The sequence below is a fragment of the Dasypus novemcinctus genome, chromosome 18 (genome assembly GCF_030445035.2).
Source record: "Dasypus novemcinctus isolate mDasNov1 chromosome 18, mDasNov1.1.hap2, whole genome shotgun sequence".
Classification (NCBI taxonomy): Eukaryota; Metazoa; Chordata; class Mammalia; order Cingulata; family Dasypodidae; genus Dasypus; species Dasypus novemcinctus.
Window position 1 is genome coordinate 23291525 of NC_080690.1, and position 25052 is coordinate 23316576.

Here is a 25052-nt window from a genome sequence, read left to right on the forward strand (position 1 = left end):
ACCTGACCCAGGGAGCTTTCTGGAACCGCAGCTGCTGTCTGTGGACATGGGTACAGGGAGATAGTGAAGTTTTGGGCCCCTGAAATATCCTGTACCAGTTGTGGCTGGTTCTGGTCTTTCTGGCCAGTGACCCCCTCAGGCCTCCATTACCAAGTGTGCAAAATGGAAACACCAAATCATAACTAAATGGAGTTGACCCAGGGAAAACGGACACATATGAACATGCCCGGCCACATCTATTTTTGCCCCTCCTCCTGCTGCCCACACAAAGGCCTGGGGTGGTTGTGTGAGGAGGTGGGGAGATACTAAAGCCAAGTTTCCCTTTGCAACATTTTGCTAACAGGGAGGGGGGAAGGATGGGGGATCCCACAGAGAGGACATGAGTATGGGGGATAGAAGAGAGGTATCTGCTTTTCTCCTGCATCTCTGTTCCTTTCCTAGGGTCACACCTCGAGAAAAGTGGGAGGCATTCCACAGATTGTCCAACCAAGGATGATAATAAAGTGTTTTTACTGAGGTGCTACTACTTGTCAGTCCTGTGCCAACCACTTCACCTCTGCATGTCATATTATTTATGCCTCTTAACCCTGTGAAGATGTGATCCCTGTTCTATCCAGGATGGAAACTGAGGCTCCAAGAGGAAAAATGGGCAGAGGTGAAACAGCTAGCAAGGGGCATGGCTGGGATATGAAGTCCAGGCTGTCTGACTCCACAGAAGCTGGAAGAGTGGGGAGCTCTAGGCCACGTGCACTTCATGCTCTTTTCCCCTCCTGGGCTAGGGTTCCAGCCTCAGTTTGCTCCTGGGAGGCTAAGCCCAGCCCAGAACGCTGGCTGAGAGGACCAGGCAGGAGGAGGAGGGGGAGTCTCAAGGTCATGTCTTCATCTTGGCCCTTGGGGCCTGCAGCCACACCTAGGCTCATGGTGGGTGTCTTTGTGGCCTGTTGGGGCAGCCACCTGAATGCCTGGGGCCTGAGTGGCCCCGTGTGGATGCAGTTCCCTTGGCAATGAAGAAACACTGCCGAGGTCAAGGGCTCAGTTTACAGAAGGGGAAACTCAGCCCAGTTTCCTTGCATGGCTTCTTGCTGGGAAGGGCCATGGCTATGCCCCACACCCACCCTATGCCGGATACTCAGGGGCCCTATTCCAGTATCACAGCTAGGAGTGGGGTGGGTGTGAGGGGGCATAAACAACCCACCTAGGATTACTGATGGGAAGAGGTTCACTGGGTCTTGAGACTGTGTGGTCTGACAGCAAGCCTGGTCCCATTGCTCCCTCTTCCCACTGGACCTCATCTAGAAGGCCAGACAGAGCTGGGGCTACCAAGTGCCTCCAAAAGCCCCCCAAGTCCATGGGGGAGGACGCAAAGGGGCAGGCCAGCTCTCAGCCCAGCCCTTGCCTACCTTGGAGACCTCAAAAACAAGAGGAACTCACATGAGCCCCTTAACACTTACCCAGCCAGGCCCTCCTCATTCCAAGGCCTTCTCAGGTATTGTTAAGGAAATGGATGCGGCAGCCAAAGAGCCAGGCCCAGCTCTCCACCGCAACCTACAACAGCCCACCAGGGTCTGCCCACGATGTCACCTGAGCCCTGTGTGGGTGTCCCACACCCCCACCACACTTATCACAATCAAACTTCAGAGTCTGATAACAGGTTCTTGTCACAAGTACCTCCCCTGTCTGCCTGTCCATCCCCCATCCCCACATACCCAAGGTGAGCAATATGGGATAGCTCATGATGCCCAATTTACAGCTGTGCAACCGAGGCTAGGAGGGCAGCAAGACCCAGTAGACTAGAGGCGGAGCCAGGAACCCTCCCCTCCCAGTTCCCCTTGTCTGAGGGAGGGTGAGCTCTGGGCAGTAGTGGCTAAGACCCCCCACTCCCCTTGGCCATACTCTGCCTCCATGCCCTTCCTGGGTGGGAGTCTGAACCTCCAGGCTCTGGGATGTGCCCTGAGCAGCAGGTCCAGACTGGGGCTGGAGGGAAAGAGAGAAGATTCTAAAGCGGCCAGAGCCAGCCCTGTCCATTCCTGCTGGCATCCGACTCCCCTCTGCTCGGATTTCCCCAGCTCTGAGCAACCTCCAGGTCAGGAGCAGAATGACCAGGGCAGTGCCCGAGCCAGGTATTTTTAGCAGAGTTGCCACAAGTGCTTGGAGAGTGCTGTGGGGAGGGGGTTGGTGGAAATTTGAGTTCCTTTTTCCCCTTCTCTAGGTGCCTGTCCCCTCCCCAGGATTCAAGCACTTGCACCTGCCACACTGCCAGCGGGCTTACCTCCTCTGTGCCCCCAAATAGCCCTCCAAGAGCCCCAGGGTTAACGGGGAGACACCAACCCTCACCCTTAAGAGCAGGCTCGGCAGGGAGAAGGACTGGTGTTGAGGCTTGAGGCCCCTACATAGGACCCCTAAATTCCAACTCATGTCTGGGCCAGTGGGGAGGGGGAGTCATGGGGTAGAATGAGTGAAGTCGCTGTCCAGCCAATAACTCTCACACTCAGGCTTGGGCTACAAACCAGGACTGGCCCTTAAAGGGCCAGACCTAATACTTGCCCAGAGAAAGGTGCCGCATTCAGCTGGTCCTGCCAGCAGCCCCTCCACCCTGGGGCCCTTCCTGCCCTCCCCATTCCCCTCATCATGAAGGCACCCCACTCCCACCCCGCGCGGTTCACAAATTCCCGGCCCTCGCCCCTCCCCCCTCCACACACACACACACACACACACACACGCGCACACACACACACACACACACTCACTCACTCTAACACCGCCCGGTCCGCCCGCCGGCCCCCGCCCCGCCCCTAGCGGGTGGAACAGGGTCTCCAAGGGTCCGGAGGCCTGGGCGGAGGACGGGGATTCCCCTGGGGGGGGGAGGTGGACACGTCAGCCCCCGTCAGCCCCCGCAGCAGCGTGGACCGGGGGCGGGGGCGGGCGGGGGCTTAAATAGACGGCGCCGGAGTGGGGAGCCAGCGCCGGGTGAGAAGGCGGCGGCGGCGAGGGTGGGAGTGTTCGAGTCTGAGGCTGCGAGCAAGTTGTGTCCGAACCCGGGTCCTAGTCCTGACAGCGTCCGTGTGCGAGTGGGTGCGTGTGTCGTGGCGGAGCGGGGTGGGGGCGGCCGCGCCGTCTGGACGGCGGAAGGACGGGTTGGGGCGCAAGGACCTCAGGGCTGGGAGGGGACTGCGGCGGGCCCCGGCACCGAATATCTCGTCTGACTCCGGATTGGTCTCCCACCCCAGCTCCACCGCGACTCCCTCGGCCATCCCGGTACCGGGCACCCCCCCAGCCAGCGTCGGACGCGATGACTCTGAACGGCGGCGGCAGCGCAGCGGGCGGGAGCCGCGGCGCAGGCCGAGAGCGCGAGCGCCGTCGGGGCAGCACGCCCTGGGGCCCGGCGCCCCCGCTGCACCGCCGAAGCATGCCGGTGGACGAGCGGGACCTGCAGGCGGCGCTGGCTCCCGGCGCCCTGACGGCGGCCGCGGCCGGGCCCCGGGCCCAGGGTCCGAGGCTGGACTGGCCTGAGGGCTCCTCCGATTCGCTCAGCTCGGGGGGCAGCGACTCAGACGAGAGCGTTTACAAGGTGCTGCTGCTGGGGGCGCCTGGCGTGGGCAAGAGCGCTCTGGCGCGCATCTTCGGTGGCGTGGAAGACGGACCTGAGGCAGAGGCTGCAGGTGAAGGGCTGGTCAGGCGAGGACAAGTCCCAGGGTCGGGGCTGGGAGCCATGGGCTGGACAGAAATGGACCAGTGCCCTGGGATTGTGAAGGCCCTTTCAGAATCAAGCCTTTGCCCTACCCACCATTTCATAGTTGGGGACTCCCAGCCCTCGGTAGGGACAGGGGAACACAGACCTGCTGTGTGATGGGAAGGGGCACAGGGACAGAACAGCCAGAGGGAGGTCCTAGGACAGGATCCCTAAATGGCCAAGGCCCCCAGGGGTGTGACAATCGCTATTCTAACTGGGGCTATTGTGGTCAGAGTCACCCCAGGGCACAGGCAGCAGGAAGGTGGAAAGCATCAGAGTGGCAGCTCAGGACATTACTGGCTTGGGGGGGATATCTGATAGGTGGGTGTATCTAGGTGGAAGGGTACCTGGGCCTGGAGTGGCAGCTCAGGACTCTGCTAGCTTGGGTGGGTGGGTCTCTCTCCACCTCTGTCTTCTGGGCCCTGTCACTTCTCAGAACCAGGAGGCACATGGCAGCTATATGCAAGAGGGGGCTTTGGGGAGGAGTTGGAGGGTGTGGCAGAACAGAGAACCTGGCGCTGGGGGCTTTGGGCAGCCACAGGTGACCTGGCTACTGGTCTTCTGCCTAGGGCACACATATGACCGCTCCATCATGGTGGACGGAGAAGAAGCGTCCCTCCTGGTCTACGACATTTGGGAGCAGGTAGGATGCAGGCGGAAACCTGGTGGCAGGGCTGGAAGAGGTGGGCTGGGGTAGGGTCCTGCTGGGATCGACGGGCTTATGGCCGGGGCATGGGGACTGCTGAGCAGGCCCGTGTGTACGTTCTCCAGGATGGGGACCGCTGGATGCCAGGCCACTGCATGGCCATGGGGGATGCATATGTCATCGTGTACTCAGTGACGGACAAGGGCAGCTTTGAGAAGGCCTCAGAGCTGCGGGTCCAGCTGCGGCGGGCGCGGCAGACAGATGACGTGCCCATCATCCTCGTGGGCAACAAGAGCGACCTGGTGCGCTCTCGCGAGGTCTCCGTGGACGGTGAGCAGGGAGCGGGGTGCAGGGGCAGAAGGCTGGGCTCTGGTCCTGTCAGCCTGGGCTCAGCCCGAGCCCCTGGGGATCAGCCGTGGCTAAAAATGTTCAGAAAGAAAAAGCTCAGGGTGGGGGTGGGGGAGCAGCTGCACTGCCCATGCAACTCCAAAGGCTGGAGGCGCCCGGGGAGGGGACCAAGTCCACCACAGGAGGGCGGCCTGCTGCGTGCTGCCCTGGGGCACCTCAGGGCCCTACTCGCTGGTGTCCTTTGACCCTGGCCTGACAGGTGAGGGGTGAGGGGAGTGCAGGGGACCAGGTCAGGGAGGCAGAGTTGGGGGTTCAGGCCTGGCCAGTCTTGGTGTGTAATTACTTCTGGGGATAACCCTTCCCTCTTGGGCTTAGCATCCTCTTATGTGGCCCCCAGGGCTGAGCTCCTCGGTGGAACCCAGTGGTGACTTGGTGACATTGCTCCCCCATCCCACTGGGTCATAACGTCAAATCATAAAACAAGCGCCAAGCAGTCCAACAAAGTTCTCGCTTTCCTATGTTGACTGTTGCAGCACTTCTGTTTAAAAATCAAACATCGAATTATTTTAATGAATCTCCTTTGGGGGCTTCTGATTTCTGGGCTCCTTGAACACAGGTCTCTCTGCCTGTTGGGTGACTCAGCAGCAGCACTCAGGACCCTGTCTGCAAGAGCAGGGGTCTCCCTGTTTCTGGGGAGGAACCCAGGGTGCCCCCTTTCCTGGCCCACAGATTCCTGAGTGACTGAGGATCAGCAGCCGCAGGTGGCCTGACAGTCCCTTACCCTCTCCCGCTTTGTTCACCTGCGCTTGCCTGTCCCCACCCACACTAGAGGGCCGGGCCTGTGCCGTGGTCTTCGACTGCAAATTCATCGAGACATCGGCAGCGCTGCACCACAACGTCCAGGCGCTTTTCGAGGGCATCGTGCGCCAGATACGCCTGCGCAGGGACAGCAAAGAGACGAATGCCCTGCGGCAAGCTGGCAGCCGGCGGCGAGAGAGCCTTGGCAAGAAGGCGAAGCGCTTCCTGGGCCGCATCGTGGCCCGCAACAGCCGCAAGATGGCCTTTCGCGCCAAGTCCAAATCCTGCCATGACCTCTCGGTCCTCTAGGCCCCTCCGGTGTTCCCTGCAGGGGGCCGACAGGTGGGCAGGTTGGTGGGCCGGCCCGGCCAACCCCCCTAGGTGCCTGGGGGCTGGCTCAGCCGCTGGACCCCTTGGAGCTGCCAGCACTCCCACCTCACGGTCATGGACAGACAGACGGTACTGCCCGGGGAAGCGGCACCCAGTGGCCGGGGAGGACCCCAGAGATGTGTGTGCTGGCCCATGCGCATCCCGAGGCAGAAGCCAGAGCCCAGCCCGCGGGGCAGGCCTGTGTGAGGGGTGAAGGCTCTGACTTCCCGCCTTTCCCCACAGCCTGGAGGGAGGCTGTTCAGTGTGGTGCCTATTTGTTTACATGCAGGTTTTTGTAATAAAGATTATTTCTTGATAGGTGAGAGCTGTCGGCTATGTGTTTCCTCCTACCTGGGGACTGCAGGAGCAGGCTTCCCGAGGTTGAGGCACCAAGGGGATGGCCGCCCCACCCTAGTGTGTGGTCTTGACTCTCCTAATGTTTGGGCCCCGGCAGAGGCAGTTGGGGCAGAGGGAGTGGGTGTGGGGCTGGGCCTGGTTGGGGACTGAAGCAGCAGGAAGAGACACAAACCCCTCTCAGCCCTGCACTCTGTATCCTTCCCCTGGCTTTGCTCAGCTCATCGAGATTTCCAGTCACCCTACTGCATGTAAGGGAAACTGAGGCTGCACGAGGGGCTATACCCTGTCTCAGGTTTTTCAGGCAGACAAGAAGCCTGGGTCTAGCTCCCAGACTGGTGTCTTTACCCTACTCCCTCCTGAGGGGCTGTGGAAGACTCCAGAGACTTCCTGGCTGGGAAAGGAGGTAGCTGGTTTTCTCAGGGTGGGGATGAGGGAGACGCACTCAGGGAGCCTTGACTCTAAATGCCCGGCCCCCCCCCCCAATGTCCTGGCTGGGACTGGACTACTGAGAGGGCCCTCAGTGTACTTTTCCAAACCACCCCATGCTCAACATTGGCTAATTTGGTCCTGGCAGGAGCAGCTCCCTGGAGCCCTCCCTGCCCGAAATGAGAGCCTTTGCATTTGTGCGCATGAATAGCTGGAGGTGTGCCTGTCTCCCCATCCACCCACATCCCGGGCCTTCACCCTCCCCCCCAGCCCTTCTTGGTGCCTGTTAGGGTGGTTCAGGAAGGAGCAGGCCTGTTTGGCGATGGCAGATGGGGAACTAAAGCCCGAGGCCCCATGGGTAGGAAGTGACTGAGTGGGGGCTGGTATCCAGATGGGCCCATCTCCAGAGCCCGGAGGCAGCAGTCGTGGTGGTGGGGCAGTGTTTGGAAGGCACTGGGCCAGGGTCCACACATTCTTTCATGAGTGCAATTTATTCATTCCACAGACCTCTGAGAGCCATAGCAACCTGGTTAGAATGTTGATTGCAACAAAAGCAGGAGGGGGCTTGAGGGCTGCCCCTCAGTGTGTGCGTGGTACCACTGAGACTAACTCGCTTACCCCCCAGGGCAGTGTTAACCACTCAAAACTGTTGCTGTTCCCACCCTCCACCCCTCACCCCCCCCCCCCACAACACACCTTGAGCCAGGTTTTCTAGAAGGAGTTGATAGTCGGAGTCCTGAAGAGGAACCCAGGCCCTCCTGGCTCTACCATTTTACTGCTGTGTGCCCCTGGGCAAGCCACTTAGCCTCTCTGTGCTGCAGTGTGACATGGGTATGATGCTCCCTTCGGAGTGGAGTGGATGGAATAATGAAAGTATGTGCCTGGCGCATAGTAGGAACTCAACACATGTGAGACCCTCTTGACATCCCTACACCCACCATTCCCACCTGGGGTGCCTGAACGACCCAGGGGCAGACACTCACGTGTGACAGACAAGACTATGAGCACCTGAGGGGTCCCGGCCCAGATTCCTGCCCGAGAGAGACTAGCCAGATGTGCATTGGAAGGGCTCAGAGAGACCCTGGGAAGTTCAGAGGACAGGCAGGGACAGGAGGCCCTTCCACCCTCCTTCCTCCCCTCTGGCTCCCAGGCCCAAAAGCTTCTCCTGGCTCCGCTTGGCTGCCCTCACTGGGGGAGGGGCCCCTGGTCAGCCCTGAAACTCCCTCAAGGTCACCTGCACTGGCTCAAACTTCTCTTTCCTTCTCAGAGGCATGGACGCCAGTCCTGTTGATGTCTAGGAGCTAGTACGAGGACTTGGGGAGCCTCAGGGGAGATCAGAGGCTGCTGTCCACCCAGCTGGTCCCACTAGGAGGGTGGCTGGAGCCCAAATGCCCAGTTCAGGTTGAGTTGCTCATCCGTCTTTTATGTGCAACCTCCAGCTTTTTGCCCTAGTTGCACAAGCCAGCAGGAGCCACCAGGGCAGGGCGAGGTCCTGCCCTGGAGGGGCCTTCAGTCTGATAGAGGAGACAATGGCAATTTAGTATTCTGTGTACATTGACATGGATAGAGGGAAGGCAGGGCATGAGGGGGCGGGGTTCCCGGAGGAGTCCCCTGAACTGGCCTGGGAGCATAGCAAAGGTTTCCTGGAGAAGGGGATATATATTCTTTTAACTAATTAATTAACTTTTAATTAATTATTCCTCCCCCTCATTGTTTGTGCTTGCTGTCTGCTCTCTGTGTTCATTTGATGTGGGCTCTCGGCATCTGCTCATCTTCTCTTTAGGAGGCACCGGGAACCAAACCTGGGATCTCTCATGTAGGAGAGAGGTGCTCAATCACTTGAGCCACCTCTGCTTCCTGCTTTGTTGTCTCTTACATTGTGTTTCCTCTTTGTGTCTCCCTGTTGTGTCATCTTGTTGAGTCAGCTCACTGTGCCAGCCTGTTGTGCCAGCTCACTGTCATGCTCATCTTCTCTAGGAGGCACTGGAAACCAAACCCAGGACCTCCCATGTGGTAGGTGGGAGCTCAATCACTTGAGCCACATGGAAGGGGATATTTGAACTGAGTAGTGGGGCATGAGCAGGTGCTCATCAAACAGATGAAGGGCTGGGAAGAGAACGGTGGGCACAAGGACCAGTTTGTGCAAAGGTGCAGCTATAGACCCTAGCACATGGGGGAGAAGTGGGGCCAGGTCTGGAGCCACAGGAAAAGAAGTAGCATGAAAGCCTAGAGGGTCAAGGAGTACCTGCTTGGCTGGGTAGGGGTGGAGGGAAGGCCCAGGCTGTTGATCTCCCCACCTCCTGGAGCTGGCCGTCATGGATGCTGAGCAGCCCCCAGCTTTCCAGAGTCAATGAGTAACTTGGGGGGCTGGGTGAGGCCGGCCTGCTGCGTGGGCCCAGTGGTGTTTTCCACTCCTGTGCCAGCCTGGTTGGACCGCCTACCTGCTCAAGTGCCCGCCCTACTCTACCCCACCCTGCCTGGCCTGGCCAAAGCTCCCTGGAGAAGGAGCCTGCTGCCCTGGCGGCTGCACCGAGGAAACCAGCCTTAGACACCAGTGGGTAGGGGCTGGGAGTGGAGGTGTGGGGGGGCCCAGGCTGGGAGTGGGGCTGGGGAAAGTGTAGTGGGCAGGGGGCAGCTGTTGCAAGAAACATGGCCCTGTCATACTCTCATCCTGGGGATGATTTCCCAGGGACCCATCTTGGAGTGGTTGTTGAGGCTACAAGCCCAGCCCCAGCCTAAGTGCTGGAAAATGCCCAGGAGAGGGTGGGACTCCTGCCCTGGGAGTGCCCCATGTCTGGAGGGTGGCAGTGGGAGTTAAGATAGGTCTGGGAATCTTCCTGTGGTCAAGTCTTCTGTGACCTTGGCCAGGTCCCGCCCCTCTCCAGGCCTTGCCTGCAGCACGGGACAAATGCAGGAAGTGACCTTCAGAGTCAACAGGGTCTTTCCAGCTTCGAGCTTTTGTGACTTTCAAGGCTGCTGGAAAATGACCACTTTGGGGTCTAGAGGCTGGGAGGCTATGGCAGGAAGAAGACAAAGGTCTGGAGGTGAAACTCCATGGACTTCCTTAAGGCCTGAGGGCCTGAGTGGGCCTGGCCGAGGAGCTGGGTGCCACCCTGCAGGCCATGGGGAGTCATTGGTCCTTCAAAGGGGAGCAAGGAGGCCAGTCTGCAATGAGATCCCTTTGGCGTGTATATGGGATAGACTGAGGCAGGAGATAAGAGGTTAGGGGGGCAGTGTCCAGTGGATGTATGTGGGGTGCACATCTGAGAGCTGCTGGAGCAGAATGGAAGGTCAGGGGGCGGGAGGAGGCCTGACTGCCTGCCCAGAGGAGACTAGGGGCAAGAGGGGTCAGGAGAGAAAGTCGTACACCCTACGGCTTGAGGGAGCCGTAGCCTGGGGGCTGTGTGAGGATGGGGGCAGGGTGTTGTGCTTTCTAGGAGGAGATAATGGGGCACCCTGCCCCTAACGGTCTGGGCTGGATCCATATCCCATGTCCCTCAGGCCCGTCCTGACCATGGTCCCTGCCTGGCTGTGGCTGCTCTGCTTGTCCATCCTCCAGGTGAGCTGGCCCCACCCCCTACTTTAGGTCCTGACCTTGGCGTTGACATCCTTGCCCCCCACACCACCTGGATGTGCACTGACCACAGGAGTAGTTGGGGTGGGGGTGGTCAGAGTCCTGTTTCAGGGATCAAGAGGTCAAAGGCCACAGGTGGACAGGCTGAGGTATGGCCAGGCCCCAAATAGGGAGAGAGCCTGGTGACAAGGCGGGAACCCTCCCACAGGTTCTCTCCAAGGCCCAACCTGAAGAGCTGTATGTGGAAGTCCCAGAAAACTATGGTGGACATTTCCCTTTGTACCTGACCAAGGTGAGCTCAAGAGCTGGGTGGGCTACCCTCCCCATCAAGTACTGCTTCCCCTACCTCTGGCACCCTTTCCCCCTCCTTGCTCTGGTGAACAAGATCTTAATCTCAGAGGAAAGTAGAGCTTGAAGTTAAAGAATGAAATTGGTGGTAGGGTTTCAAGTTGAGAAAGAGGGCCCAGAAGAAGCTCTGGCTTTGGATCCCAGCCCTGCATCATCTCAGGCAAGTGACTGCCGTCTCCTGACAGCCTACATGCAAAACAGGCATACAAACATCCCTTCTCCCCCATTGCCCCCCACCAGCTGCCACTGCCCCGTGAAGAGGCAGAGAGCCGGCTTGTGCTGTTGGGGGGCTCAGGCATGGCAGCTGAGGGCCCCTTTGCTGTGGATCACGAGTCTGGCTTCCTGCTGGTGACCAGGGCCCTGGACCGAGAAGAACGGGCAGAGTACCAGCTGCAGGTAAGGCTGGGTCAGGTTTAGAGGAGAGCGGGGAAGGCAAGGCTGAAAACTGACATCCCTTTCCTGCCAGGTGACCCTGGAGACTGAGGACAGACGTGTCCTGTGGGGCCCACAGTCCGTGCTTGTGCATGTGAAGGATGAGAATGACCAGGTGCCCCGTTTCTCCCAGGCTATCTTCAAAGCTCGGCTGAGCCAGGGCACCAGGCCTGGTGAGTGACCAGGGCAGGCCATTGGGTGGGTGCTGATGGGAGAGCCAAGAATCGGCATGAGGACCGGGCAGCTGGGCTCCAAGCTTCCCCTTCCCATTTCTGTCCCATCCGGTCCACCTGCATCCCACTGAGAGTCCTCAGATGGGTTCCACCCACTCTTGGCCTCAATGTTCTCATCTGTGAAGTGGGGTGAAAACCCCGGCTCACTGAGTCCTGAGATAGTGATGGCTCTAGAAGAAGGGACCAGGGAGCCAGGTAAGCACATTCCCTGGTGCTTCCCCCCTTTCCTCATGGGCCACCCTTCCTGCACGTACTAGGTATTCCCTTCTTCTTCCTCGAGGCTTCAGATGGGGATGAGCCTGGCACAGACAACTCAGATCTTCGATTCCACCTCCTGAGCCAGGCCCCAGCCCAGCCTTCCCCAGACCTGTTTCAGCTGGAGCCCCAGCTGGGAGCTCTGGCCCTCAGCCCCAAGGGTGAGCCTGAACTGGGTTTGATGGGGAGGGAAAGTCAGAGAAAACTGGAGAAGGTGGCCTCTGAGCTGTAATAGAGGGATAGGTTTGGAGTTTTTGAGTTAAAGAGGAGGAAATGGCATTGTAGGTGGAGACAGCAACAAGGCAAAAGGCCTGGAGGCAGGATCATGCATGGAGAGTGAAAAGTTGATGTTGGAGAGCAGGGCCTAGGGGGTGAGGATAAAGGGGCCTGATGGGTTGTGGCCTGGGATGGTGGTGGGAGACCTTAGGACTGATGGCAGGAGAGATCTCTACTTGGGAGTTCAGACAAGAGGTATGGGGTGGGGGTGGAAAGAGAAGTCAATCACACACCCACTTATTCACACTTCTACCACCCAACCACTCATGCAGTCCATCTATCCAACCATCCATCCAAACACTCACCCAGCCATCCACCCAAATCCCCACCCATTTACCCACCCAAACCCCCATCCATCCACCTAGCCAGACATCATTTCATCCAGCTGGTCATCTACCCACCTGCCCATCTACCCATCACCACCACCACCCCCAGCTTGCTCATCCACCTACCCACCCACCCAGTCCATCAACTATTCATTGTGTGGATGGATATGGAAGTGAATTTGCAAACTGGCAAGTCCTGGTTATATGCTCACAATGGTGCTAAAAGTCCTTCCTCTCATCCCTTGGCTGTGCTTTGTGTTTGTTACCTTGCTGAGGATTCCCTCCCTGGCCACTACGCCATGGCCCCCTGCTCAGCTGACCACCCTGCTCCCTCTTAGGGAGCACCAGCCTAGACCATGTTCCGGAGAAGCCCTACAATCTGCTGGTACAGGTCAAGGACATGGGTGACCAGGCCTCAGGCCACCAGGCCACGGCCACCATAGATGTCTCCATAGTAGAGAGCACCTGGGTGCCTCTAGAGCCCATCCACCTGGCAGAGAACCTCAAAGTCCCATACCCGCACCGCATTGCCCAGGTGAGTAAGTGACTGTCAGCAGTCGAAGCAGCCCCGTGGATGGTGCAGCTAGTCTTAGTCTCATGGAGACCTGGGGGTGGGGGAGTGGGTCTAGGCCCAGCCTGCCCCTGCCGCCACCGCCTATGCTCTCCCTTCCCTGTTCCCATCATTTCCGCAGTGGGGCATTCAAAGCCCTGGGACCAGGCCACAGCCCCTCACCTGCTACCATCTGGCAGGTGTGGCCCAGTGCTCTGACCTCCCCAACTTGGCCAAGGCTTCTTTCGGAAGAACAGCTGCCACCTCCCACAGCCATGGGGATTGTCACCCAGGCCGGGAATGTCTCAGGCCTCCTCTAGGAATGCCCTGGGGTCAGGTGCTGCTGCGATGGCAGAAAAGAAAACGCCCTGGTCATTCAGGCACTTGGAACAGGGTCCATGCTTGGGCTACCAAGGAGCTGCCACCGCAACTGCCCCCAAACAGAAGACCCCTGGACTCCAGGCCAGGTTGGGGAGCGACTTGCCTGAGGCCTCAAAGTAGTCAGGGCCCAGGCTTTCTGCTCAGGAATCTGTTGGGGCAAAAGGGCTGATTCTGTATCCCCCTCCAGGTACATTGGAGTGGAGGGGATGTGCGCTATCACCTGGAGAGCCAGCCCCCTGGACCCTTTGATGTGGACACAGAGGGGCAACTCTATGTGACCAGGGAGCTAGACCGGGAAGCCCAGGCTGAGGTAAAGTGAGGGGACGCCAAGGCGGAAGGCTGGGGGGTGGTGCCTGGTCACTGTCGGGTTGGCTTCTGGGGGTATCACATCCCCCACAGATGCTGAGGCAGTAGAAGCGAGTATGGAGGAGCTGGAGTTGGCTGCCAGAAGGGGATCTAGACCCAGGCCAGGCTGGAGCTGCCTCTAGCCCTCACCTGAAGCCCCCCGCTGCCCACTACAGTACCTGCTCCAGGTGTGGGCTCAGAATACCCGTGGCGAGGACTACGCGGACCCTCTGGAGCTGCATGTGGTAGTGATGGATGAGAATGACAACGTGCCTGTTTGCCCCTCACGTGGCCCCCCAATCAGCATCCCTGAGCTCAGCCCCCCAGGTGGGCTATGAGCCTCATCAGGGATGGGAGGAGGGAGTGAAGTTCCTATGGACCATCCCATCTTGCTCTCTTCTGGAATGGGGGCCCAGTCCCAGGCACCCATATCCATGGCCCCTCACCCAACACACTTACATACACACGCAGAAGAACTCGGGTTCAGTCCAATCAGGAAAGAGGGATGGGGGAGAGTTGGGGCTCCAGGCTGGCTATGGTCACCCAGGCGACCCAGTGGGACTGTCTTACAGGCACCCAGGTGACTAGACTGTCGGCGGAGGACGGGGACGCGCCCGGCTCCCCCAATGCCCACATTGTGTATCGGCTGCTGAGCCCTGAGCCTGAGGAGGGGGCCGAGGGGAGGGCCTTCGCGCTGGACGCCACCTCTGGCAGCGTGACCCTGGGGGCAGCCCCTCCCCAAGCTGGCCAGAACATCCGGCTCCAGGTGCTGGCTGTTGACCTAGCAGGAGCAGAGGGCGGTAAGTCCCCTGAAGGTGACCTAGGCCCCCTGCCCCCTCTGTTCCCACCCTGGCCTCCTTCACATGCCCTCCCCCGCCTCAGGCCTCAGCAGCACCTGTGAGATTGAGGTCACGATCTTGGACATCAACAACCACGCCCCCGAGTTCCCCACTTCCCAGGTAAGCAGGAGCCGGGGACACCTTGGGAACGGCGATGGTGGGGGCTCACGGCCTCTCCCCGTCTCTCTAGATAGGGCCCGTAAGCCTCCCTGAGGACGCAGAGCCCGGGACGCTGGTGGCCACGCTCACGGCCACCGATGCTGACCTCGAGCCTGCTTTCCGCCTCATGGACTTTGTCATCAAGGAGGAGGATGTGGAGGGCACCTTTGGCCTGGACTGGGAGCCAGGCTCGGGTCATGTCCAACTGCGACTCCGCAAGGTAAGCGGCTGGTGGGCAAGGGGCAGGGCGCACGCTCGCATGCGTGGACACACAGGTGCCGTGCCCAGGTTCGGGCCGTGACACGCACCCCACGGGTTCCAGAACCTCAGCTACGAGGCAGCTCCCAGTCACGTGGTGGAGGTGGCGGTGCGGAGCGTGGGGGAGCTGGTAGGACCGGGTCCCGGCCCTGCAGCCACCGCCACAGTGACTGTGCTGGTGGAGAGGGTGATTCTGCCCCCCACACTGGACCAGGAGAGCTTTGAGGCCAGTGTCCCGGTCAGCACCCCAGCTGGCTTCTTCCTGCTGACCATCCAACCATCCAACCTCAGCAGTCCTCTCAGGTGAGCCAAAAGCCCAGCCCCCTAAGTGGGCTGGACCTCTCCTGTTCCCCCAGGATGGCCCCAGGGCCTCAGAGGGGCCTCACATTATTTATGGCCTGGAATATTCCCCAAACATTGGCTAATACCAGGGAAGTAACTCCTGGAAGCATCAGGGCTGGATGGGCTGGGTGGGGCATGGGGGCAGTTTCAACCCTAGGAGAGCTCAGCTTACCCTTCCTCATGCTGGCCCAGACCAGGCTTTCCCCCACTCCCATCCAGCCTTTGACAAGGACGTCCACTCCCATCTGGGCCCCTCTGTGGGGTGCCCTGGGACCAGAGGAACTGAGTCAGATCCCCAGGCTCTGAAAGCACCTGCTGCCCCTGTGCCCCGTCATAGCCATGGTTCAAGTTCTCTGTCCTGGTTCAAGGCTTTTTGCCTGCCCCACAGACACTCCTGCCCATTCTGTTCCCCAGTCTTCCTTCTGTCCTGATTCACAGCCACCCTTGCCTGAGGCTGCCACCCCTGAGTCACAGAGAGGAGGTGGAACTTGGGTGGGTCCCAGGGCCTTGGGGTGACCCTGGGCAAGACTCTGATGTGCGGTCCAAGTGCCCCTCTCCCCCTTCCACCTTCCCTGGGCCCCAGGTTCTCCCTGGTCAACGACTCGGAGGGCTGGCTCTGCATTGGGGAGGTCTCCGGGGAGGTGCACACAGCCCGGCCCCTGCAAGGCGCCCTGCCCGGGGACACGTACACGGTGCTCGTGGAGGCCCAGGACGCAGGTATGGCCGGGCAGCCTCATGGGCCGCAGACAGACAGACAGATGGGCAGGGCTGAGCTTCCTCCTCGGGGTCCTTGCGGGCACCCACTGGAGGGAAGGGTGAGGGGCTGGGCCCAGTGTCCCTTTCTGAGAACGGGTCTGCTCGACCCTGACAATCTCCCCTTAGCTCCAGAGGGCTTCTCAGGGCGTCTGCCTCAGAGCCAGGCTGGGGGCAGCGGGTGCAGGGCTGGGGAGGTAAGAGGAGGGCCAGGGCTGCATCTGGGGCGGGGGTGCCAGGAGATGAGCCTGGTTGGCACTGAGGCCTGGTGGGGGACTCTGGGCACTGTTCTTGACAGGATGAAGAGCTGGGTGGGGGGAACGGGGCAGATTTCAGCTGGGAGCTGAGGGTGAGTCAAGCCATCTCTCCCTTGGTGGGCCCCGGGGTCAGCGGCAGGGGTGGTAGGAGGGCGGTGATGGCAGGTGGGCCTGGCAGCTGTTGGCATGTGAAGGGGGCAAGGTGCCTGGTGAGGAAGGGCTGGGGGAGGATGGGATGGAGAGATGGAGGTAATTTGGGGGAAGATGGGTTGTGGGGGAGGGCCTAGCCAGGGGCTCTGGGGCCAGCTCCGCGGTGCCTCCTCTGCAGATGAGCCGCGCCTGAGCACGTCGGCGACACTTGTGCTCCGCTTCCTGAAGGCCCCGCCTGCCCCGGCTCTGACGCTGACCCCTGTGCCCACCCGACACCTCTGCACACCCCGCCAGGGCCATGGTGTGGTCATCAGGGGGCCCAGCGAGGACCCTGGCCTGGCCAGTGGGCCTGGGCCCTACAGCTTTGCCCTTGGGCCCAACCCCACAGTGCAGCGGGATTGGCGCCTCCAGCCCCTCAACGGTGTGTGGTGGGGGAAGGGGGAGGAGGCTGCAGCCACGGCGGGAGGAGCTGCCACTTGGGAGTGAGGTGCACTTCCACCATGGGGACAGGGCTGGGCCTGGGGGAAGCATCCCCCCAAGGGTCTGTCCAGGCACGGGACCTTGCTTGTCACCTGCTGTCCCAACAGGTTCCCATGCCTACCTCACTCTGGCCCTGCACTGGGTGGAGCCCCGGGAACACGTGGTCCCCGTCATTGTCAGCCACAATGCCCAGATGTGGCAGCAACTGGTCCGAGGTGAGATGGGGGCCTGGGGTTCTGAGTGAACCCGGGATGCAGGGTGCCCACGGATACAGGCCCGTAGGGGAGCAGGCACCTCCACACGCTTCCCAGATGCCTTTGTGTGCACGGAAGAACACGCACCCGGCAGCTGGGCTGGGCCGGGGCTCTGAGTCGCTGGGGAGCCCCCAACCCTTGCCTTCCTCCCCCTGTCCCCAGTGCAAGTGTGTCGGTGCACCGTGGAGGGGCAGTGCCTGCGCAAGGTGGGCCGCATGGAGGGCATGCCCACGCGGCTGTCGGCGGTGGGCGTCCTCGTGGGCACCCTGGCAGCCATAGGTAATGGAGGCTCCTGCGTGGGTGGGGGTGCTCGCCGGTCAGGGTCACAGCCTCCAGATAAGCGGTACGCCCCGCCCCATGACGCGCCCCAGGGCTGGAGAAGGAGCTCCCCGATTCTCCCAGTCACTGTGGCACTCTGCTGTGGCCCCGGTTACCAAAGCCGTCGTCACCAGCATTGACGACAGCCTTTCCCATGCCATGTGTGTGCCTTTTCTCTGTCGGGCCTATACCCAGCACTGCAGGTGGACTGTCACACTGAGTCTCCCCACAGCCCTGTGAGGTAGAGGCTCGTTTTCCACATGAGGACACCGAGACTCCGGGAGGTTCAGAGACTTGTCCAAGGTGGCCAGGGCGTGGCAGAGCCCAGGTCTTTCTAGCCAAGCCACCTTCTCCACCCCCTTCATTTCTTTAGCCTCCCTGAGTGGTAGGTGGTCCTAGCCCAGAGTCACAATGTGCCTTTCTCTCAGAGCTCCAGGGCAACAACTCACTGGCTCCCAGATGAACCCCCACCCAACCTGTTCTCCAGAGAAAGGGTCTTAGGAGGGGCAGCCTCAAGGGGGCAGGGTCTGGTGAGGACCGAGCAGGCCAAGCAGTCCCGAGGACCAGCGCCACACCCAGCCCAGCCTTGGGGATGCTGTCTAGGAAACTTTGCCTCTTTCTTGAACCAGTGCCAATAGGAGAGAGTCCCTGGTGGAGGCGAGTCCCACAGCCCTTTCTGAGGCTGACCCATCCCTGTCGGGCCCCGTAGGCTTCTTCCTCATCCTCATCTTCATCCACTTGACCCTGGCGAGGAAGAAGGACCTGGATCAACGGGTGGACAGCACGCCCCTGAAGGCGGCAGTCTGAATAGTCCCGGCCCTGGGCTGGGAGCTTGGCCTCTGGTTCAATCCGACTCTACTGGGAGGGACCCCGGCACCCCAGATCCAGCCAGAGTAAGGCCCCTCCGCCTGCCCCAGGGCGGAGGCAACCTCACCAGACAGGCTGCAGAGCCTGACACTGACTTTAGGGGCAGCCCGTGGGAGTCTGCACATGGTGCCATACTTGTCTGATAATAAAGCCTGGGAGCGCTGAGCACTGGTCCTAAGAGGCTGCTGTGCCCTTGTGTGAGTGTCCATGTGCGTGTGTGTGGACGCACACTTGCCCATTCCCCCCTTCCCCATGTCCTGCTGTGTAGAAATGGTCTGGGGACTTGAGGGACCCATCTGGGATCTCCTGTGGGGAAGGACATGGGGGTATCCTGTGGGTGCTTGGCGAGACCTTGGGGTTGGGGTGCAATGGGTCATTTCTATGAGTGTCCAGAGCCCCTACTGGCCCCAGACTCTGGAGGGCTTAACCCTGTCCAGGCATTGGTTGAGGAGGGGTGTCCTCGAGAGGGTCATTTCTGTATTTTCCTTGGTGTCGTCTCTGCTATGGAAGGGCACAGCCTTGTGAGTCCACGGCTGATGCTCCTGCGTGAGCACATCTGCTTCCCTGAGCGTGAGTCCTCTGCACACGGGGATGGCCGGGGTCCCTTGCCTCAGGAGGGGTCTGGGCAGGAATCTCGAGGGGCCTGTGGGACTGGAACAAGAGAGGTGAGGCTGGGGACGGGGCGCCCTGCACCAGTGCAGGCCCCACGTGACTTTGGGTTTCACACCCAGGTTGGTGAGCACATGGGGTGGGTGGGGGATTGCAGAAAGCCAGAAAAGGGGGAGTCACTCCGATGGACACCAGTTGGGTGGGACAGGAGCCCCCATGGCTACTCTGGAGCTGCCCCTGCTCCTGGCCCAAGACCGAGCCATGGCCCTCGTGCCCTACTCAGTTCTGAAGATACCTCCGGACAGATTGCCGATCCCTGACCCTTAACTGACCCCAGCTGCCAGCTGATCACCCACAGCACCCATCCCAACTGTCTCTGGGGAGCCAGGGTGAGACTGGCTGTCCCAGGCACCCTGAACTGATGATGGTAAATCACGGGGAAGGGAGAAAAACAACCTCTGTGGGGCCCAGGTCCTATTTTTAGGAGATAATCTCTCCACTCCTGGCAGATTCTGTGGGGTGGGGGCCAAGCCCAGCCAAGAGAGAGGGGGCGGGCACCCTGGCTGGCCTAGGGAGCCTGGGAGACTCAGGCAGGGCCCCCAGCCCAGGGTGGGGCTTTCAGGCTGGCCCCAGCCATCCTGGGCCCAAGCAGCCCCATGGGGCTTTCCTGCCCCTCTCCCAGCATTCTCTGCTTGGCCCACACCCACTCAGAGTCTGTAGGACACAAAGCTCTTCCAAGGCAGCATCTCATCTAAATCTCCCACTGGCCTATGAGGGTGGGATGATCGGCTCCATTTTCCAGTGGAGGATCTTAAGTCAGGGAGGTTAAGGGCGGCAGCTGGGGTCTTGGGAGCAGGGCACAAGGCGGGACAGTGTGACTGAGGTCCATGTTGCCTCTCCAGAAGTGTCTGCAGCTTTCTGCGGGCCTCTGCTCCCACAAGGTCCCCCAGAGGGCTTAGTGCTCACCCAGGCCAGCTGAGAAAATGAATCCCAAAGAGGTGGAGGAATCTCCAAACAGCCAGCAAGAGGCAGCACCTGTACTGGAACCCTGGAGTTGCTCTAACTTCTGGGTCCTTGCTCTGGGTGGATAGGTGGGTGGGTGGGTGAGTGGATGGATGAGTGGGTTGGTGAGCAGGTGGGTGGGGGATCAACAAAGGAAAGAGTGGATGACAGGATACTAGGGCAAATGAAGGTGCCTGCCCAAGGCGAGGCTCCTTCCTTGGGCCTCCAGGCCCCAGGCCACCTCTTGACTGTGTCCACACTGAGGCTGACCACAGGTCCACAAGTCCTTTCCACAGGGCCATGGGCTCGGTTTCCCTAAGCCTCTGCAGACCTCAACCTCTGCTGCAATCCCCAGCCCCAGGTGAGGGGCAGAGAGAGGCATGGCTTGCCCTGGGTCACAGAGGAAATAAAACACGGAGCTGGCACCCGTCGCTGGGCTTGGTGGTGGGTTGGCGAGTGCGTGTGTGGATTCATGTGAGTCAGGTGGGCCTCGCTCTGCAGGCAGGGCCACACCAGGCTAGGGCAGGGGCAGGGAAAACTGGGAGGTTCAGTGTGGGTAGAAGACCGTGCAATCATGCTCTGCCTGTGTGTTCCCAGGCAAGTCGCCTCACCTCTCTGAGCCTCGGTTTGCTTGTTGATAGAATGGCCTTCAAGTCATGGGGTGGTTGAAAGGACTACATGAGGTCATCTCTGTAAAACACGGTTAACATGGCAGGAGCTCAATGAATGTGACTTTCCCCAGTCCACGGGCAGTGGGGGGCACTTAGCACTGATGCGCACGGCCATACACTCATGCACACTCACACACACACACCCCCAGCCCCATGAGGCCCAGGCTTTTGGGAAGGGGACTGGAGGAGGGCCCCAGGCCTGCTGAGTGACTGTGGGCAAGACTCCACCCCCAGCTTTTGACAACCCCCGCCCCCCCGCAAGCCTCGTCTTCTTCCAGCTCCAAGGCCCCGTGGTTCTATGATTTTGAGGGGCCTCCTGGGGCCCAGACAGGTCTGGAGCTGGACGGGGGTCAGGGTGGGCCTCAACAGGGGGCTCGTGCTCCTCCCGCCCAGGCCCCTTCCAGAGGCGCAGCGCCAGATCAAAGGGACCCAGCGCGGAGGATCGGGAGGCAGGCTGGGAAAGAATGTAAACATGGGGATATTTTTAAACTTTTTCCAGCCCCAGCCATTAGGGCTCTTGCAGCGAGAGGCCCAGAGGTCAGTCTGGCCTTCACCCTCCAAGAAAGAAACAGCTTTGGAACCTTAGAAACCCCCACCCCACTCACCCCCACCCACTCCTACCCTAAGGCAACAGGTTTCTAATGAGGGGGCTTCAGAGATGTGGGAGGACCCGAAGGATTGCAGGGGTACGGGGTGTCTACCTGGCAGACTTGGAGACTGAGCTTGGGGGAGCCCCTGGCAGCCCTCTCGCTCCGCCAGGCGCGCGCGTGCATGTGTGTGCATGTGAGTGCCCGTGGGAGTGTGCATGCGTGTTCAAGTCTGGTCTGCATGATGTCTGTGTCTGAATGTGCGTGAGTGTGTGAGGAGCCCACCTTAGCCCACCCCCACCTTCTCTTTCCTAGCCTCCTTGGGTCTGGGAGGAACATACAAGGACAAGAGGCAGGCATGGACATCCCCAGTCCCCTGCTGACCCAATCTGAGGGTCAAAGGGAAGAGTCGCCTGGGAACGGGGCGGGGGGGGGGGGGCAGGTGTGAGTGGAGTGAGGGGTGAGAGGTTGGGGGAGGCCTGGGGCTGGGGCTGAGCCATGCACTGGGTCAGGCTGGGAGAGCTGCAGCAGACATGACATGGAGACTTGGGGACTTGGCTCTCTTGATTATTCTCCAAGTGTCACAGTGACTTGGGAATGAGGAGACAAGTTTCCCAAGATCCTGCCTCCCTTAGCATGTCACGGTGATGCTGTCCGTGGGTTAAATGACAACAGCTTCTTTTATCAGACTGACACAGCCTCAGAGTCTCACAACATATGCACCCACGAGAGTGTCACAGGAGACTTGTGTGAGGGACTCAGCCACAACCTGCCCCCCCAACCTGTAATCATATCCCAGGGACTCTCACCAATGGAGCATGGGGACCCTCACTCTACCCCCTCATGACTAGGCCAGGACAACGAGGGGCCTGAGCCCCAGGAGAGGCCTTGGTTGACATTCCTGCCTCAGGTGCTGCTGTGCCACCTTGCCATGCTTAAGTGCCCAGAGAGGGAGACTGTCCAGGTACAGGTCACACAGCTCCTCAGTGGGAGGTAGGCTCAGGCCGGGATCAATAGGGCAGGTTGGTCTCCTCCAGATTTCTTCCACTGAGGCAGCAGGAGCAGGGCATGGGGCTACAGCTGTGCCACAAGGGTTGTGGGACTCAGGGCCAGTACGATAGACGGTGGGGACTGGGGTGGGGGCGGTGCGGGGGCTGAGGGCTGATGGAGACAGGACCTGGAGACTTGTCCTCAGTCTGAGGGCCCGGGGCTGCCTACTGCAGCGTTGTCCCAAGTCGAGGCACCTCTGTGCACGTGCCCACTCAAGGGGGCTGTTGCTATTCTTATCCGCTTGGCGGTGGCAGTAAGACCAGAGATAGTGGCTGGGTGGGAGCGAGTCATGAGCACCAGCCCCTTATCTGACACATTCCCTGGAAACTTGGCAGGGGCTGCCAGCCTCTGGGGAAGTGGGTGGGGTGGGGCCTGGTCACAGCGACCGGGCGGGGGACCCGGCTCACCCAGGGCGAAGCTCCACCCCAGCCGCCTCCCCTGCAGCCAGGCAAGGTCTCATTAGAACTAACCTGGTGTTTCCAGTGGGATTTCTCTCCATGCGGTCTCTAAGACACTCTGCCTTCCTACCTAGTCCAACCAGAATGCACCACGGTTGTTCCCATCTCTGAGCTTTTGACATACTGGAGGACACTGCGTTGGCTTCCCTAGGGAGAGCACTGGACTGTGAATCACAGAGACCCAGTCTGGCCACTGTCCCTCCCACGTCCTAGCGGTATGACCTTGGGCAAGTCACTTCTCTTCTCTGAGCTTTGTTTTTTTCATGCCTTTCTCAGGCTGTTGGAGGAATGATAAAGGAGGGGCTAAGGGCTGCAAATCTGTGTGTGTGTGAGCATGCATGCAGGAGTTGGGGGGCCAGGACAGAGAGAGGGAGGGACATGGGCCCCCCACCTTGGAGGCCCCCGCCCCACGGATTTTCCACTGGCACGTCGACACTCTGTCCCCCAAAATAGGCCCTATGAGCCGTGTGCGACAGAGCCCAGACTGAGGGGCCTTTTTTTAGCTGCCCTTTGATTGTCAGCTCTTGAGCGGCTGCTATTTCAGGCCAAAACGCCTGGAGGAATAGGGCTAAGTGGGGACCAGGTCAGCTCAGTGGGTCTGGCTGGCTCCCTGAAGGCATCCCCGAGGGGCGCCAGCCGTTTCCTCTCACGCCCAGCAGTGCTGGCAGGGAGAGCTCAGCATCCCTGTGTACTGGGCCTGAGAGCTCCTCCGTCCACCTCCAAGGAAGCCGCAGACCTGGCAAAAACAGACCCATTCACAGAGCGCGCTCCACAGGCCACGCCTCTGCCCAGAAAAGAGCCTGTACAGGGATTAACTGAGATGATACAAGGAAAGTCCTCACTTAGCACAGGGCTGGCACCTAACAAGCCCTCGAAAAAACGGGAACAGCTGCTCTTATCATTGTCATTATAGTTAGTCATTCTTGTTTGTGTTGTGACCAGGTCTCCCTCCAGTCTTTCTTCTAGGCATTTATCTTATATTGCTGAGTTCAGGTCGTTCCATCACGCTCCCTCCAACAGGCATCTGGTTTCAGCATAAAGGAGCCCGCCAAGTCTGCTTGGTGCCCCTCTGTGCCTCTGAGTTCTCATCCCTCTACAAATAGCCTCTGGGGTCCATGACCCTGGGTTGCTCTTGACCTCTCAGAGTGTGTGTGGTTGCTCCCCCAGCTTCTCCTCAAATGGGTCTGTGACCTCAAAATGCCACCATCCACAGTCCCGTAGGGTTCCAATGGGCCCCTGATTCTGAAGGTTGGTTCCAGATGCTGGATCCCCACATGCGCCTGCACGTGGGTCCTAGAACCTTCTGGCTAGAACCTGAGGAAAGGGGCTTATTGCTCAGCTAGAAATGAGTTTTTTGATGGTTCAGATATGTCAGACTTGGCAATGGATCATAAGGACAAATAAAGATGCTCCCAGCTTTGTGGTCACAGTGTGCGTGTGTGTGAGAGGGGGGAGGGAATGGGCTGCCCAGAAGAGAAGACAAGAGGTAGGAAGCCAGATTTTGGGAAGCAGCTGGGACAGGGCGAGGTAGAGAGTGGCTGAGCCAGGCCTCCTCTTCCCTGCTGGGGTCAGTTCCCAAAAGGGCACCAAGGTTGCCTGGGTTGGGGCTCCATGTTCTAGTCCTGTTCCAAGTGGTTACTGCACCAGTTGAGACTTCCTGGTTACCCGAAGGTACAAAAATAGGTCCAGGTTGATGGCCTGAGATCCCTGCCCAGAACCACCAGGGTTATTCTGCAAGTGGCAGGCATGGGGCCAGCCAGGCCTTGGTCAGATGGGACTGAGCTGGAAGTGGCATCCTCAGCTTGTCCTTTTGGGGCTCCTGATAGGGGTAGGGGAGTCTGGAGCTGTGCAGGATGATCCTGGATAAGTAAGGGCTCAAATCCTGGCTCAGCTATGTGCAAGCTGCTTGGCGTCTCTGGACCAGCTTCCTCCTCGAACCACGGGGACCCTGACACCTGCCTCTCACAGAAAGGACTTGCTGAAGCTGATACACGGTACTCCATAGATGTGTGAAACCCCACTTCAGCTCTCCCGGAGTTCAGGCCCACCGGTCCAGAGAAGACAAGGATCTTGTCTGAGCCGCCCAATAGCTGAAAGCCGCCTTCCCCTCCTACTTTGAAGGAGCCAAAGTCAGGCACAACAGCACATTTCTGGAAGGGCTGGTGGGGATTTTCCAGCAACAACTCCATCCAACTGGAGAATTCCACTCCCAGCCCAACTGCCCAGGGGAGCAGGCTAAGGAGGCGACGCTCTGGCACATACCGGCTCTGCCCAGTTTCTGTTCCTTGTGTGCAAGGCTCAGACACAGGGTGCCCCACACTGTCTTCTCTCTTTGCTTATTGTTGGGTCTGCAAAGCCTGAGGCTCTGAAGTCCTGGACCCTTGAGGCCCTGGCACAGAAGAGTGCTGGGCACACTGTTTGTCCTCTCCTGATCTCCCCCCTTCCCTTCTAGGGGGCCTTTCCCTTCCTTCATCCAACATATCCCTAGAATTGCCCCTGGACCCAGCCTCTGTTCTCAGGGTCACCCAGGTGAACATGGGCAAGCCAGCATGATGGACACTGACTTGGGAAGAGATGGCTCCAGCTTGGGGGGCTGACAAAGGC

At 59.8% G+C, this 25052-nt stretch overlaps 2 protein-coding genes across 4 annotated transcripts; both read left to right on the forward strand.

Moving 5' to 3' along the window:
- The first annotated feature begins 2944 nt into the window (after positions 1-2944).
- On the forward strand, positions 2945-6214 carry RRAD (RRAD, Ras related glycolysis inhibitor and calcium channel regulator). 2 transcript variants are annotated; one of them, XM_004460896.5, is made up of 5 exons: positions 2945-3072; positions 3228-3659; positions 4300-4373; positions 4502-4706; positions 5554-6214. In XM_004460896.5, exons 2-5 carry the CDS (start codon positions 3290-3292, stop codon positions 5829-5831), a joined length of 927 nt encoding a protein of 308 aa, XP_004460953.1. In that variant the 5' UTR covers positions 2945-3072; positions 3228-3289; the 3' UTR covers positions 5832-6214. The 2 variants fall into 2 exon arrangements, with proteins under 2 accessions (XP_004460953.1, XP_058135865.1); XM_058279882.2 differs by having other exon boundaries at positions 2945-3068.
- A 2910-nt stretch (positions 6215-9124) lies between these two features.
- Positions 9125-18249, forward strand: CDH16 (cadherin 16). Of its 2 annotated transcripts, none has more exons than XM_058279883.1 (18): positions 9125-9228; positions 10176-10233; positions 10457-10540; positions 10837-10992; positions 11063-11201; positions 11519-11677; positions 12457-12653; positions 13237-13359; positions 13571-13721; positions 13967-14194; positions 14277-14353; positions 14424-14612; positions 14715-14953; positions 15576-15709; positions 16331-16573; positions 16740-16847; positions 17049-17165; positions 17914-18249. In XM_058279883.1, the coding sequence occupies exons 2-18, from the start codon at positions 10189-10191 to the stop codon at positions 18009-18011; spliced, it is 2487 nt and encodes an 828-aa protein (XP_058135866.1). In that variant the 5' UTR covers positions 9125-9228; positions 10176-10188; the 3' UTR covers positions 18012-18249. The 2 variants fall into 2 exon arrangements, with proteins under 2 accessions (XP_058135866.1, XP_058135867.1); XM_058279884.2 differs by having other exon boundaries at positions 9166-9232.
- Positions 18250-25052: the final 6803 nt, after the last annotated feature.

Coding starts and splice junctions, on each gene's coding strand:
- RRAD (XM_004460896.5), top strand. CDS start 3,290: ATGACTCTGAACGGCGGCGGCAGCGCAGCGGGCGGGAGCCGCGGCGCA. Junction 3,660..4,299: donor ACCTGAGGCAGAGGCTGCAG/GTGAAGGGCTGG, acceptor TCTTCTGCCTAG/GGCACACATATGACCGCTCC. Junction 4,374..4,501: donor TCTACGACATTTGGGAGCAG/GTAGGATGCAGG, acceptor TACGTTCTCCAG/GATGGGGACCGCTGGATGCC.
- CDH16 (XM_058279883.1), top strand. CDS start 10,189: ATGGTCCCTGCCTGGCTGTGGCTGCTCTGCTTGTCCATCCTCCAG. Junction 10,993..11,062: donor GGGCAGAGTACCAGCTGCAG/GTAAGGCTGGGT, acceptor CTTTCCTGCCAG/GTGACCCTGGAGACTGAGGA. Junction 17,166..17,913: donor GGGCACCCTGGCAGCCATAG/GTAATGGAGGCT, acceptor CGGGCCCCGTAG/GCTTCTTCCTCATCCTCATC.